Below are 16,107 nucleotides of genomic sequence, written 5' to 3' on the forward strand. Positions count from 1 at the left end.
TACAAGTTAACAGAGGTGTAAATGTAATTAGTTACTGTACTGGAGTATCTTTCTGGATACTCTAGTTTTACTGAAGATACTAGCAACTTTTACTTTCTACTTCATTACATTTTTGAATAAGCGTCTATACTATTTACTCCCAAAATTTTTTTTTTTTTTTAATATGGTATCCTATTCATGTGCACATATATAAATGGCACTATTACTAGCAGCACATGAATGCTTTAGATGAAAGATATGAAAATATGATGTTATGGTTAATTTTTTTTTTTTTTTTTTTTTTTTTTTTTAATTGAAGTATAGCTACTTGATTATTTTAAAGAGGACATTGTCAGGTTTCAAATCATTAAAATAACAAGTATTTAAAGTATTGCATCCAAACAAAAAATATAAAGTCTTACTGTTTTCTGTCAGTATTAAGTGCATGTTACTGTAAACTGCGAATTCAACACATATGTAGGCTAAATACTTAATCTGGCTTTAATTTCTGTCAAGACCTGTAAGTCTGAGTTCTTGATGACTCTATATAGGTACACTAGATGGCGGCAGCAGTAAAATAAGATGAAAATGCATATTTTTTTGGTCTATAGATTTGGTGTCTTGGGATCAAGTGTAATCTTGGAATAACAAAAGTGACCTAATTAAGTACTTTTAAATATAAGTAACATTTCCTATTTCTGCTATATTGTTTTTATATAATGTGTACGTTTTATGTCGAAAAACCAAATTTATATATAAATCTTACACAACAATGATTGACATACACATACATCACAAATAATATTACAGCAGCAGTACTGTAGGAGGGTCACTCGAAATTAAAATTAATTTTTTAAAATTTCATCATATAGGACACGTTTAAAATGTTATGAAAAGACGAAGCACACAGACAAATTATATTTATATTTAAAAAAAAATATATATATAATTAATTAGACGAAATATAAGTCGAGGCGACCGTTAGGATCCGCGTTCAGTTTTTTGGCGCGAACTGCAAGCGCGTGTTTAACTGTATTCAGTCAGATCTTAAAACCTTGACTTCCGCATCATCACGCATCTTATTTGGTGAGTTGGAAACATTTACTCGTACTAAGCTGAAAACACGTCTGTTTTTATGTTTCTGAAGGTTAATGTAAACTTTAGGTCAGAATCCGGCGTGTGTCTGAATGCTGAGGCGGATCGAATTGCGTTCTTGTTATTCGTAACCCGGCGGTGTTCGTTAAAACTCGACATAATTGAGCAAAATCATCGATATCTTGCTCTTTGGGGTTATCAGGCCTTTAAGTGAAAACCTGATAGTTACTCATCTTAGGAAAACAGGTTAATCGGGTGCACCAACCGAAAGAAAACTAAACGATCTTAACCTGGCCTTCAACTTTACAGCTCAGTCATCTTATGACCGTCATAAAAGCAGAAATATAAATAGATTCGCGATGCTGTCATTGAGAAACATGACTCACGTCCTGTTGATAAGACTAGAGTGGAATATGAAGGCCATCAGTGGGTGCAGTACAAAAATAAATTGAAAATAATAATAATAATAATAATAGTGTAAATTCAATATAAGTGTGAGTTTATGCTGAATGAGATCTTGTAACTATGTTTATTCGATGTTAAATCTCTTGTTCTGTTGTAGTTTTGAGTTAAGGCTGCTGGAAAACATTCAGTAAATGTCACATTTGAATTTAAGTGTGAGTTTATGCTGCCAATACACTTTTAAAGTCAAAGTGGTTAAATGTAGTCTTTCAAACAGTCATAAAACAAACCCACCTTTCAAAATTAATATACAAAATATCAAGAGTTTACAATACATAAATGAATTCACATCTGCACACACACACACACACACGCATCATTCTTGTCAACATGTTTGAATAGTTTTGCAATGTTTTGCCATTGATTTACCAATGAGATCCAAGCCTAAACAGCAACTTGCACGGCCAGCGAAATAATCTGATGAGATAAAATCATTCAGTTGCCCGTGCAAGTTGTAGAAGACCTTAATGATTTGGAAACCTTTGTAGATAAAGTTAGAACGTGTTCCGGTTAGATGTTTTTGTAGGGCGATGCCTAGACCTATTTATCATTTCATGGATTTTGGATTGCAAATTGGATTTTTCGTGGCTTTTTCGTGTTGTTTACAGCAGTTTTCTCACCCTGTTCCTGGAGTTCCACCAACACTGCACATGTTGGACGTGTCCCTAATCAAACACACCTGAAACACATCCACACGGTGTACTTTTTAGGACCTTAAGGAACACATAATTTTCTACTGATAAAGTATTATATATATATATATATATATATATATATATATATAGATATATATATATATATATATATATATAGGTTTGCTTACACAATTTAAGCACTATTTAAGAGCAGAAAGTGGCATGTAATGTTGCATGTATTGCAAAAAACAAAACTACAACATCATGCAGTATTTTTGTCTCGCTTTCCAATCCAAATGTCCTGAAATCAAGATGGATTTACTGGAGATGCAAAATGACACGAGAAGTTTCGTTTTCTGAGAAACTGAACAAAATGAAATAAGTTTATGTTTCAAATAATAAAAGTCAAAATACAATTTAAAGAACATGCACTATGAAAACCAACACTTCATATTCGATTATCATGAGCTCATTATCACAGCATGCATGATATTAAACATTTAGTCATTTCTAAAATGAGTAGAAATGGTGATTTGCGGCAGCAGCATTTGTTTTATCGTTTCGTTTGTCTGGCACGAGTTATTTTTTTTTTCTCTTTTACTGTCGTGTTGGTGATAAGGTGGTGTCCTCAGTGTCTGTCTCAGACTGTCTCGACCTTCAATAAACTCGGGCTTATCAAACGCATTTACAACCCGTCATTCAATCAGCTATGATTCAGACACTGTTCCGCGCGATCTAGACTCTTTCCACCCGAGACGTTCAGATCACGATGAAGTGCATGTTCACTATGAACCGTAGAAAAACAACATCATCATCCAGAATAAGGTGGAATAAATCTGACATTCCTCTGAATTGCACAAGTAAATGACTATGACAGTTATATAGAGAGTGTATGGATTATCCAGTGTTGTTTCTGCCATACTGCAGATCATTTCACATTCGTTATAAAACCTAAAGAATAATTAATGTTAACAACAAATATGATGAAACTATTTCCTGTGTTAGTGTCATCGGAGAACATAATATTCATAATGGAAATATAAGTGGAATTACACAAGTAGCTACTTGTTGATTTGATTGAATGCAATATAGTAATTAGCTTATCTGGTTAAGTTCTCTGTGCTAGGCACTGCCGAGATAATAAAGCCGCACATGATCATGACGTAACAGAACATCAAGAAAGTGCTAAACGCTCTGTGGCGGAAAACACTTGTTTTAAATTCTGAATTGATTCTGGTTGATGAATGTTTTATGGCGTTGATTAATCGTCTGCTAAAGTATACTCAGTTTCGTTGATCACATTACAACCTTGTTTGTGCATTAATTTACATATGATTCAAGAGTTTGATTGCTTCAGTTTTTCAGTCAGTCAAATGTCAATTTATCTGACTGATTTTCTTTAGATAAATTAACAGACTATTTGTTTCCTGCTGAAAGTCTGAAAACAGTAAAAGGCAAACAAGACCAGAAGGTATTATCGGAGTAGATTAAGTCTTAGAAGCAATTTTCACTAAGAAATTGCTAAATAAATTACAAAGAAACAGCAAATAACACATTGAATTAAAAGTAAAATTTTGAAGTATTTAAAATGTTAAAACATACTCCAATAATTAGGTTTATTTAGCTACAATTAAAAATGTGCCCAAAAATGTGTGTGTGTGTGTGTATGTATATATATATATATATATATATATATATATATATATATATATATATATATATATATATATATTTAAATATTTTTTACATATTTTAATTTTTTTACGGTACACCTGGCAATATTAATGAAACACCAATGAAAAATAAATATTTAAAAAATTAATTACAATAAATATCAATAAATAAACATAACAAAACAAACTCTTGCAAACAGACAAAAAAATAAATAAAAAAACACCTGCTGGTACAAAAACATATTCAAAACAACTTCAAAAAATTTATTATGTAAATACACTTCAGTCACATACTTTCAGGCTTCGGATTTTCTCTGTTAGAAATCTTTATTATGTAAATACACTTCAGTCACATACTTTCAGGCTTCGGATTTTCTCTGTTAAATTATATTTTTAACCCGTTTGACTGTCAGTTCCGCTTTTTGAGCAAAGACCCGAAAATAAAAATCAAAACACTGAAAATATTATATAGGCTACTCTAGAGAGAAGACTGGAGCTTGGTCTGAAGACACTTGGCAGATTATTCTAGAAGTTACAAAGTTAGTAGAAAAAAATGAAAACATGAAATGTAAACATTTAAATTTTAATATTTTATGAGTTAACAGTTAACAGGTTAAATAAATGCATCTTCACAGGATAGTTCTCCCCCAAAAATGTTAATTTTTATCATTTACTCCTGTTTCAAACCTGTATGATTTACTTTCTTCCATGGAACACAATATTTTGAACAACACTGGGGGACAAAAACCACACAGACATTTAGCTTTGTCACGACATGATGGTTTTTTGAAATAGGACATTTTCTGAATTTTTGGGTGAACTTTCTTTTTAACGTCTGCTCTAATTTGAGCTGATGAAGTAACGTCATCCTTCCCGTCCTCAAGGGTCATTCACCTTTTACTGTCCTGGATTCGTCTGTTTGTAGGTTTATAGGCTCACAGGTTCGTCTGTAATGATAGGGGCCATATAATGAGTACTTGAGGAGTCCTTGGTCGCTTGGTACGGCCTGGTGTAATGACTCCAGCAGAGATAATATTGCCTCACCTCCAGTATATCCCAGCCACTGAACTGTCTTATCTCCATTTACCCAATTGCTAAACCGGTGTTTTGTTCACAGCAGAGCAGATGTAGATTGACAGGTCAAGGTTCAGGAGTTCAGCCACACGAATGCTTGTTATAAATAGGAGCCGTTTCAGTGACAGATGCGAGTCTCTCACAGCTTCAGTCTACATGAGGTTTGAGTTCTAGAAGATAGCGCGTATTTGGTGACAACATGGATTGTGAATGCGACGGTATCGGACAGTCGAACGCTATCCTCTTCAACATCCTCAGCCGAGGCGGGTCGACTACGAACGAGCCGAACTACAAGCGGGTCTCTCAGACGTGCCACTGCGAGAAACGCAGGACGGTTTGTCTGAAGACTCCCGGCGAGACGTGTCAGGTGGCTTCAGACGTGCTGGTGAAGACCGTGCACTTCATGAAGAGTTTGCCGGCGTTCCAGCAGCTGCCACCAAAAGACCAGCTGTCTCTGCTGCAGAACTGCTGGGCGCCGCTCTTCATTCTGGGTCTGGCTCAGGACCGGGTTCGCTTCGAGGTGCACGACTCTCCGGCGCCCAGCATGCTGAAGAGAATCCTGCTCAACGGCCGAGAGACGCCGAGCTCCGATCCAGAGCAGCCCACGCTGGCCGGAGTGCAGACACTCAAAGCCTGCCTCAAGAAGTTCTGGAGTCTGGATTTAAGCCCCAAGGAGTACGCTTATCTGAAAGGCACCGTGATATTCAATCCAGGTACGTTCTTCAGAACCAACATGGTGTTGCACAGTAACATATTTAGATGCTAATTTATATCTAAATGATATATAGTTAAAAAATATTACATAAAACATAAAAATGTATTACATAAAAAAATTAAAATAAAATATCTTGATATATAGTTAAAATATTACATAAAAATGATATTTATATAAATAAATAATATTTTATAAACAGTGTATTTCTAACTTAAGTTTATTAAAATAGATTTAATTCTTTAAAATTATTTTGTCAAAAGTTATAATTTAAATTATTTAAATGTATAAATTACTATAATTTTTATAACATTTAGTAATTAAATTATTATTTATTGAAAAAAAAATTATATATAAATAATGTATTTGTAATTTAATTTGATATATATTTAATTATATTAAATGATTTAATTATTTTAAAATGTAACTTTAAAAAATACATTTATCTATAATGTAATAAATAATTATTTATTTAAATAATTACTTATAATGCATTGTAATTTTATTTGATTAAAATATATTTAATTTAAAATAATTGCCATTTTAATTTCGTTATTAAAAATTATATATAATTAAACATTCATTTAAATAATGTATTTAAAATTTCTATCTATCTATATAAATGCATCATTGCATCATTCATTCATCTATTTTTATTTATCTGTCATTTTTTATCCTAAATTATTGTGTTTAGCCGTAGATTTTACAATGCACTCACCCATTATTTTCCATCTGCAGATGTGCCGGGTCTGAAGGCATCTCTGTTCATCGAGGGTCTGCAGTATGAAGCTCAGCACGCTCTCAAGGAGGTCCTTGTGCCTCTTCATCCAGATGATCGAGGGCGATTTGCTCGTATCCTCCTCACCGCATCCACATTAAAGACCATCACTCCGAGCCTCATCACAGAGCTCTTCTTTCGGCCGGTCATCGGTCAGGCAGATCTGCTGGACTTGTTGATCGACATGGTTTTCACGAGGTACTGACCCAAAGACTCACGGACTGCTTGAAGTCGAACTTTCCATAGCGCATTATTTTCTCCAGTGTTCATGGGAAAACTGAGGTGCGAGCGCTGGATGAAAAGGGTCACGTCTGATATATTTGACAAGTTACAGACTTTAGCACATCTTTATTGTTTACACAGTTTAATGAAATTACTGCACCTTTGTAATGGTATTTAGGTCACAAGTTTGTGATTTACTGATTATTGCCCTTTTTTTTGCACCTGTGGGAGGTTCATGTATTGTCTCAGTGAGAAAGTTAAAGGAAAACATTTGTATGTTCATAAATATACTGCATTTAAATCTATTTTTTTCACATTTTGGTGTGACTTGTGTGTTTGTCTCGTACTTCTAAACCAGTTTTATAAATACTATACTAATTTTAGAATTAAAACAATTCTCATAATGATGTTTCTGTGCATACAAGAGAAGTCCTAAAACAATTTAACCAATGTACATCAATCCCAAAAAAGTATTTGGACATTTAAATTAAATTTTAAAATGTGTAAACGTCATTATCAAAGCAAAGATCAAGGCAAATCAAATTTACTTTACTGAAAGAAAAAAAAAAAAAACTTAAAAAAAACTTTCTGCATTTTTCAGTTTGAAATGCTGAAACAATAGATCTAGTGTTAAAAAAGTGCATTAGTGAAATGTTAGTGGAACATGTTTATAGTTATTGTGATGAACTACACCTGAATATTCATAGTATTTCTGCAGTATATATGCATCCTGTGCACAAATGACCCACTAGAATTGCCAAAATAAGCTTCTTTTTTTTTTTTGCGTTACGTGATATTCAGTAATTAGTAACCTAGTATTTCTTTCCAACCTTAGCCGCGCTTGCTGTGTCAAAGCATCGCAAACACATCCTCATGCTTTGTCAATGTCACGGGTTTATTTCTAAAAGAAGTCCAAATTGCATAATTGTAATAAAACAAGTTGTGTTTGCTGCTACGTGTGTACCCAGAGAAAGTCTGATGGAGACACTACAGGGTCAGTGGCACAAAGGTAAATGCATGGTTTGCACAATACGCCCCTGCGTATTTGTTTTTATAGCAGATGATTGCTCTGTGAGTGACTTGCGAGAAATTCCATTTCTTTGGTGCTTAAATAGTCGCTTTAGTGATGTCAGGATATACACTGAGCAGCATATGTAGGTTATATATATATATTGGGTGATCATACGTCTTCTTTTTCCAGGACACTTAAATTGCCTAAAATGTCCAGGTTTTGGCTTTGTTTCTATTGTTTTCATACTTATAGTGGAAAAGGTGGGCTGTACAGGGAACGGTCAAAGTAATATCATGTAAAAAACACTATAGAGAAAAACAAAAAAAAAAAAAAAAACACATACAATTCAATCAATAAATAAAACCCAAGACACTACAACTTAATACTGGATTTTTAATTTTTTTTTTTAATTGCATGTGCATTTGTTGCTATTATAAACATTGCATGCATGGAGAAAAAAAAATAGTTGGTTTGCATTTTTAATCCACATTTATGTTGCTTTGTAGAAAAGTGTGACCTGTTGTATACACATCTTAGCATGCATGGACAAAGGGAATGTACATAGTATGCTATACACTGTAGAATTGGTAGCTTGCTAGTATGCTATTCCTGAAAACCAAGTTTGGACATTTTCTTTACAAAAACTATACGATAGTGCTTGATAAACAGATTTGTACAGAAACAAAACTAATGACGAAGACATAATATTGTAATGTTTGAGCTGACCGTACACACAAATACACATGAAAACATAACTCATAGCTGGTCTTGAGATCAGTGGCTCCAGGTTTGGGTTCCTCTTTCTGGATAGTGTGTACTGTAGTGCCCTCTTGTGATGATTAAGGCCAACACAAACAAACAAAAAAACCATTTTGATGAAGTTTCTGAAGCCTACGGCCTTCTTGTTAAAAAATATAGTGCATGAAATAATGCATTTTAAAACGATAACCATTTGAAACAGTAGTTCACTACATTGCAGTGATATGACTTTAACTATGGTATCTATTTATTTAAAAAAATGAAATGAACCTTTGCTACTCTAACCAAACAATTAGTTAAGAAAGATGCAATTTCATGCAATTAATTGGGTCCGAAATGGTTTACAATCCAAAAGCAAGACAACAGAATGCTAGCACGCCCATGCAAAAAAAAAAGGAAACCATTTAATGATTGGTAATTTCCTATTAATCCTTAAAAACTATATGTTAGATATGACAAAATTAGCTTGACTAGTAAATCGGAGCAGCTGGTTTTACAGTAGTGTAAAAAAGAGCACAGTTGCAAGGGGAATTTTCTCTGGAGTTCGCCCTCCTCTGCAATGTACAACCCCAACAAACACTAGGATTTTATTTCCTTTCTATTGTCAAACCAGCCAAACAAGTTCATAGCACAGTGACCTGAGGGAAACAGAGGGAGGAGGCGGACACCAATGCAATCTTCCGAGAAAAATGCTACGCGGTAAAGAGAGAAATTTTCTGTGGTAAACACGTATGAGTGTAAATATGTTCTATGCGATACAGAACTACAATCGTTTTCTGAAACAAAACAGCCAGTATGATAAGACAAAATGGTGCATACAGTTTAAATTAATACAGTAATGAATAAAAATATAAAATGAGAGGAAACTCCCTTTTATTTCAATACAAAACAATTGCAAAAAAAACAAAAACATTAAAGTATTTCAAAACTGACGTTCCACCATACAGATGTGGCTGACAACAAACAGTCCCAAAACAACATTAAATTGCATTAAATGGTTTAAACAAAGAACAAGGAGGACAAATTGTTCAGTTCAGACTGACAGCAACTAGTTTAAGTCTTGTTGTTGCTATTAATCAGTGCTGAATACATGCATATTTACTAGATACATCACCACTTAGGATGATAGCAGTGTCTCTAAAAGTATAATTAGAAGCAATACTTAGATACCCTTTGATGCCAATGGCTTGGTCAGGAAACTTGTCCATCATTATGTAACTATTCACATGGCTTCTTACGAGGGCAGTAGGAAACAATTGTGTTTTGCAACAGGCTCCTTTGTTTAACATTACACTCGTGACAGAAGCTGTGCGACTACAGCAGTCTTTGGGCATTCTGACGAACACAAACTGTCCTTAGCATAATAAATGCTTTCACTGAAATATGAGAGGAACACATGGACAGAGATGAACACTAGTTAGGCAGTAATAACTGAGAGGGAACAGCTGGAGAGTTAGCGCAAAAGTGGAGCCCCTGATGAATCTGTGGCCGAGCTCGAGTAGTAATCTGTGAAGGAAAAGAACATGCTGATTTTTGCAATTTATACATGGACTTCAAACCTCTCGCAACTCTGCATTTAACAAATATTGTAAATAAAGTTACAATCAGTGAAATTGAATGGGCAATGGACTTGGCAAAGAAAATTCCCTATGTGAATTTTTTTCATAGTTTGGCGATGAAATTGTCAATTCGCAGTGCTGACCGATAGCAAGACTCTTAATTTGGCAGTGACCGCTGTGTGAGTGGAGATTGATAACTTAGGCTCCGTTTACACGTGGTATTAAGATATGTTTTTGTCGATCCGATCACAAGTGGGATGATGCTAAATACAGGTATCAAAGGTTTAGAGCTTGTCCATTTTTAACCACTTCCAGAGACTGAGTGGATTTTTTTACGTTCCAACAACCACAAAAGATCACCTCCTCTCTGCCCAATGATGTAATTCTTAAATATTTTGTTACACGTTGTTGAATTGCATTAACAAGATGGGATTTAAACTTCGCCGTCTGAAATCGTAAGTTTGGTTTGAAGGTGAAAAAAATGACAATTTGTAAAAAGCACAATTTTCTCTTACCATTCCTAATTCTAACACAAGCGTTTGGTGTAGAAGCAACAATGAAAGCTGCTATTCTCCGTATTGTTTTCAACTATCTCCTTTCACGTTCGTATGCTGTGCAATCTTATAGAGCAATATTAGATCGAAAGATCAGAATAAGCCCATACATACACCCGCCTATAGACCCTTCCCTCAAAGAAATCAGGAAAGTGGTGGACTAAAACAGCAGGTGTAAACAGGGATGTGCCTCCTCATCTCCTTGTGATCCGATCAACCAAAACTCACTTTAAAACCAGATGTAAACAGCGACATAAAATGGAACATCCACAGTCGTTCTTGTGAATATTTACTCTGCTAGTTTTGTATAAAACTACATTTCAATATTATAAATGATTCAGGGTTGGTATGTCTACTTTGGATGTTTATTTCATCGTCATTATTACCGAATTCCAGTCATTGTATTTGATCACGCTTTTTTTGCCTGCAAATTTTCCCCATGTCATCAATAGCACTGAACTACAATTTTAGGCAGAAACATTTTTTCAGTATTGATTTTCATTCAAGTGACACTCTACATTTGCACACGTCTCTAGCATAGAAGAATTCCACAGTGCAAGAAAAGCGAGACCTTCAGACAAGTTAGGCTACATAATAAGAGCACCACCCTTATGTGAGGAAGGGTAGATGTGATCTGATATAGTGGAATAGTGGATAAACTGCTTGGAGGCGAGCTAAGGCCCCTCAAGAATGATTGTAAAGTGAGATGAGAAGCTTCAGTGTTCACTGTCAGAAGCTTTAGGCCCTGCAACTAGTTTACAGAGACAGGTGGGTGAGGGCATTATTCTTTTGGGGGGGCATAGATCAAAGGCAGGAATGCCAAATTCAAAAGTAGAGAAAACAATACGCCATCCTCAGGGTCCAATTCCACCAGGACTGGCAGTACATTATATTTACCCATCAGGCCATCCAGAAAGTATAAGAAGCAAGACACTTACTTTTCCCACTGTTGCCTCTCATCTTTCGGGCAAGCTCATCTGATGGTGTCAATTCTGACACTAGCACCTCGGGTTCTCCTAGGGAAAGAGAAATAGCGTCAAAAGACATTCAAATGTCATTGTGCACTGCTGACACTCTTATCCACCATCACTTACCATCACTAAAGGTGAAGGTCATGGTCTCGTTCCCACTGTCGGGCAGCGTTCCATCCCTCCTCCCGTTAATATGCTGCATTGCATCGTGCGATTTATAGTCTTTGCTTTTGTAACCTTTTGAGGACTTGTTGCGGGTGCTGATGCGTATGACGCCGTGCACCAGCCGGCACTCCGCTTCCTGCTCCTCCAAGTTGTAGTCCTGAGCAATGCTGTTGATCAGATCGCTGATCTCGATGGTTTTCCGGGAGAAGGACACGTCAGACGTGCATTTGGCCAGCTGCTCGATCTGGTGCATTTTATAAAGTTCTAGAAGCTTTTTAGTGATTAGCGAGTCGATGTCAGTGCCGCCATCGTCCAGGTCGTCTAGATCCAAATCCTCCCTCGAGTAGATACTGGTGTTACTGCTGGGACGATGGTTGTTGTCACCCTTTCCAGCCGTTCTGGTCCGTCGTGGAGGCGCGTCTGAGTTGACAGGGTACTCCACTTTCTTGCCAGCAAAATAGACGTCGCCGTACCTGAAGCTGCCAGAGATTGGTAACTGCCTCGATTTGCTCGGTTCGAGGCTTACGCCGCATGTGGGATTGGACAGAGCAAATCCATTGGGCTTCCTCGGTTCTGGCTCGGCTTTTAAAGGGTTGTCAGTGGAGCTTTCGTTGGGCGGCAAGCAAGGCTTGCGAGACCCGTAAAGCCCACAGGTGAGAATGCAGCACAGCACAGCTTTGCAGCCACTACAGCCAAGAGAGGCGCATGAGCCGCAGGCTTGTGTACCTTGAGGAGAGTCGGCGGAGCCTGGGATAAACCCCAGGGTCTCTGAGCCTCGTCCATTGGCGTAGTGAGGATGTGTTTTACGGGGGAACTGCGAGTCTATGCTACGAGGTTGCTCAATGTAGTTCTCCTTGTAGGTGTCCTGACTGGTGCTGCTGTCTCTGGAGTAGGTGCGGCTTTGCCTGTAGCCGTCTGCCCTAGAGCGGCTTGAGCCATGAGGACGCGTCTTGTGATGTGTTCCTGTGCTGTGGCCAGGCATAACTCACCACATTCAGGACCTGCAGGAACATGGGATGGACATTAATGCATCTAGATTTAAAAAGCTGAAATAATTCACAAGTTCACACTGCACACATAAACAAAGCAGCACAATCGTACCTGCATGTAGAGATGTGCTGAGCCTATTTTTGCAGAACGTTGTAATGCATGATTAAATTACAGCATTATTTGCAATATAGGCTTTTATGGAGCAACATCAAATGACAATTAAAAGACGCCTGTAAGGTTTGATGCAAGTCATATGCGCAGTGACAGACACAAACAGCACTTAATACTTCAGTAAATCTGGCAATTCTCCTAACCATTTTATAATTTATGGCATATGTATTAAAGTAAATACACATGTATGCTGTTGCGATTACTCTGATTATTAAAGATGTGTGAAACAGACCTTGATATATTTTTAAAAAAATGACAAAAAGTTCATTATAAACGACTGCTGAGAAAACTTGTGTGAATATTCATAAACGTCAAAGTGTTAAACAGGCCTCAGATTTCTCAGTTATTGCACAATGACTTCCTCAAGCCTGGAGATATAACCAAAAAAAAAAAAAAAAAAAAACGTGCAATGATGATGGTGAAATCAAAAAATGAAACGGACTATTAAACAGTCATGGCCTAATGGTTAATAAATAACAATCACAACCCAAAACCCTCAATATTGAGTCTCGTGCACCTGGATGGGTTAAATGCAGAGCACTAATTCTGAGTATGGGACACCATGCTTCACACTTTAATCATAAACATTGCACCAATATACCACCGACCATATGGGTCAAAATAACATATAGTGGACACCTTCATTCTGTGTCTCCATGTGTTGTGCTCCAAAGGCATTTCAAACATGTCAACAGTGAGCTGATCTGTATCTAGATAGCATAGAAGGGTTATTTATGCAAGCTTGGAAAATGTGAGCATTTGGAGTGGTTATATCAGCACAACCATATCCGGATCTTAATATTAAACATTAAAAAAATATAAGCTGCATTTTCTGTAGCTCGTTACGCTCCTAATAAATAAAGGTTCCAAACGTGGGTTTTCGCAGGTATGCCATAGAAGAGCCAATTTGGGTTCTCCAAAGAACCTTTTTCTACTATAAAGAACCTTTTGTGCTTTGGAAAGATTACATGGATGTTAAAGGTTCTTCGTGGAACCAGATATGCCAATAAATAACCTTTATTTCTAAGAGTGCAGCATGTTTAAAATGGGATTTCTTTGGTGGGCAGGAATTACTCGATCATCATGTTATTAATTTTTACAAGTCACCTTTATTTATATAGCGCCTTAAAGAATACAGATTGTGTCAAAGCAGCTTTACAGCATCAAAAAAAAAAAAATAGTGTGTCAATGCAAAAGGACAATATAGTAAACACAATTTTTATCTAAAGGCAGTTCATCATTACATGTGTTATTATTACAGTTCATTACATGTGTTTTTAAATACACTCCCTTGTGACTTCGCCTTTCATGCAGTCAGTGTTTGACTCAAGGACTGCGTTCTTTGTCTAGAATCATATGTTTTCGATGAATCCGGTCACAGAAAGAAGCATGTCTTCAATACTGTGAATGCCTGATATTGATAAGTATTGTAATTGGTCATCAACCAACAGATAGTTTGAGGACATTCTTGTGTATCGAGTGGATGAGAAAGAAATACCCAGAATACATCCGTAAGGACTGGTTATTCATTTCTGGCCATTATCAGTGTACAGTTTAGTCAGACATAAAGCAGGCCTGTAAAGTGTGCTCTGGCCAGACCAAAAAACTTTATTTGGACTATTTAGCAGATGGAACATATGCATTGCATGTATTGGCTAAATGCAGTTTACCTGTCCAAACAATATTAAATGCTTCATTAGTGTGTTTTAACAGCCTCTAACTGTACTTGTCTGTATGGCTGTACCAGAACAATATTTATTGACTTAACAGAATTATTTATGGCTACAATCCTTTGTAAAGTCCCTTTACATCCAATGCAAGCGGACAAACGAGCGCGCATCCGCCAGGATCCATTGATTGCGAGCGTTCCTGTGACTCGTTCGCAGAGAGGATGGTTTGTCAAGGTGTCACTTACCGCATAGGCTCGGATGAAATCTTCAGGTGTTTAGAGAGCAACTTCTAGCCGTTCAAGATCGCGGAAGTAGCCCGAGTGTGAAGTATGTTCCCTTTGACGCGTTATAACCTCCACTTCATCGATCTTTGTTTTGATTCACTTACTGAAAATGGGTCAAACGTTTCGATTTCGTCGCGCAACACGCGCTTTCTGATTCGGCTCACGCTAAAGCTTTGATCGGTGAGCTTCGTTCCTTCGCCCCGCCGTGCCGTATTTTACCTGCGGCTACAGGTAAATCCAACGCCCACTTGCAGGTAAGCAGTGACGTCACTCCCTTGAAACGGATGTGTTGCTTAAACCTCCTAAATGCCTTTTGTTCGTTTACTTCTGCTTTTTTATAAATCAAATAAAACATGAATATAATATTTCCAGTGTTTATGACTACAAACAAAATATGAGGTATTTGTCATGCACCAAACTCAAAAACAATTTTAACAGGTTCACAATTCTAAGAGGTTCTCTTGGTCTAACGTCAGTAATTCTCATTTGCATGTGCAATAGTTACATGCAGTGATTAAGAATATCTATCTATCTATCTATCTATCTAAAAAAAGAAGTAGGAGCCCCAAATACAACATTTTATGTACATTTCTGAAAAGTATTAAGCATTCTCTGTGGAACGGTGTATACTGAATGATGCAAATGTCATTCCTGGACTGCTTCACATAGAAACAAGCATTTTAGATTTCCTTTGGTGGACTAGATTTAAATGTTATAACGGTATGTGCACACACACACACACACACACACACACACACACACACACCAGAGGAGGTTTTTCAAACATGCTGTACTATACTGCTTTGCCAAAAGCAGAGACACAGATTAATATGGGCTGTCTGGTCTTGATCAATTGCAGTCATTAGTTCCAGGCTCTATAAAGCACACAGAGAGATTTGCTATGTGCTCGCAGGGAACATTACACTCAAAATCCTTCATTGTGACCCATTTTCCCCCTATACACCCCTTCATTTCCCTCTTTTCCTCAACCATGGCAAAATATTGAGGACACAATCTATAGCAGTGAACGTGGTGGGCCGCACCAAATAATGTGATGGAGAGGAGCGTTTCAGTCTGGTGAATAGGTTATGAAATATAATGGAGACCATAATTCAGTCAAATAGGGTTAGATACACATGAGAAGTCATTCAGTGCCTCTTTAAGTTCCCTTGTAACCTTTAGAAAATTTGACTGATAAATCAGATATTTTGAGCGCATGAAAACCGGATTATAATCAACAGTTTTTCTCAGGAAATTTTGTGAAATTTCAGCATATAGATGTGCATGTAGGACTTTGTGGCTTTTAGTCCACACTCTTAAATATAAAAGTTCCTAAAGGCCA

At 36.6% G+C, this 16,107-nt stretch overlaps 2 protein-coding genes across 2 annotated transcripts; one reads left to right on the top strand and one right to left on the bottom strand.

The window, feature by feature from the left end:
- The first annotated feature begins 5,029 nt into the window (after positions 1-5,029).
- On the top strand, positions 5,030-6,946 carry LOC109055626 (nuclear receptor subfamily 0 group B member 2-like). Its single transcript, XM_019072856.2, has 2 exons — positions 5,030-5,631; positions 6,369-6,946. Exons 1-2 carry the CDS (start codon positions 5,118-5,120, stop codon positions 6,611-6,613), a joined length of 759 nt encoding a protein of 252 aa, XP_018928401.2. The 5' UTR covers positions 5,030-5,117; the 3' UTR covers positions 6,614-6,946.
- Positions 6,947-8,132: 1,186 nt separating this feature from the next.
- Positions 8,133-15,035, bottom strand: LOC109055530 (keratinocyte differentiation factor 1-like). Its single transcript, XM_042773294.1, has 4 exons — positions 14,727-15,035; positions 11,609-12,651; positions 11,453-11,530; positions 8,133-9,907 (listed from the first exon to the last, which is right to left on the bottom strand). Exons 2-4 carry the CDS (start codon positions 12,630-12,632, stop codon positions 9,855-9,857), a joined length of 1,155 nt encoding a protein of 384 aa, XP_042629228.1. The 5' UTR covers positions 12,633-12,651; positions 14,727-15,035; the 3' UTR covers positions 8,133-9,854.
- Between the last annotated feature and the right edge of the window lie 1,072 nt (positions 15,036-16,107).

Source organism: Cyprinus carpio, chromosome A16, assembly GCF_018340385.1.
Source record: "Cyprinus carpio isolate SPL01 chromosome A16, ASM1834038v1, whole genome shotgun sequence".
NCBI classification, from domain to species: Eukaryota; Metazoa; Chordata; class Actinopteri; order Cypriniformes; family Cyprinidae; genus Cyprinus; species Cyprinus carpio.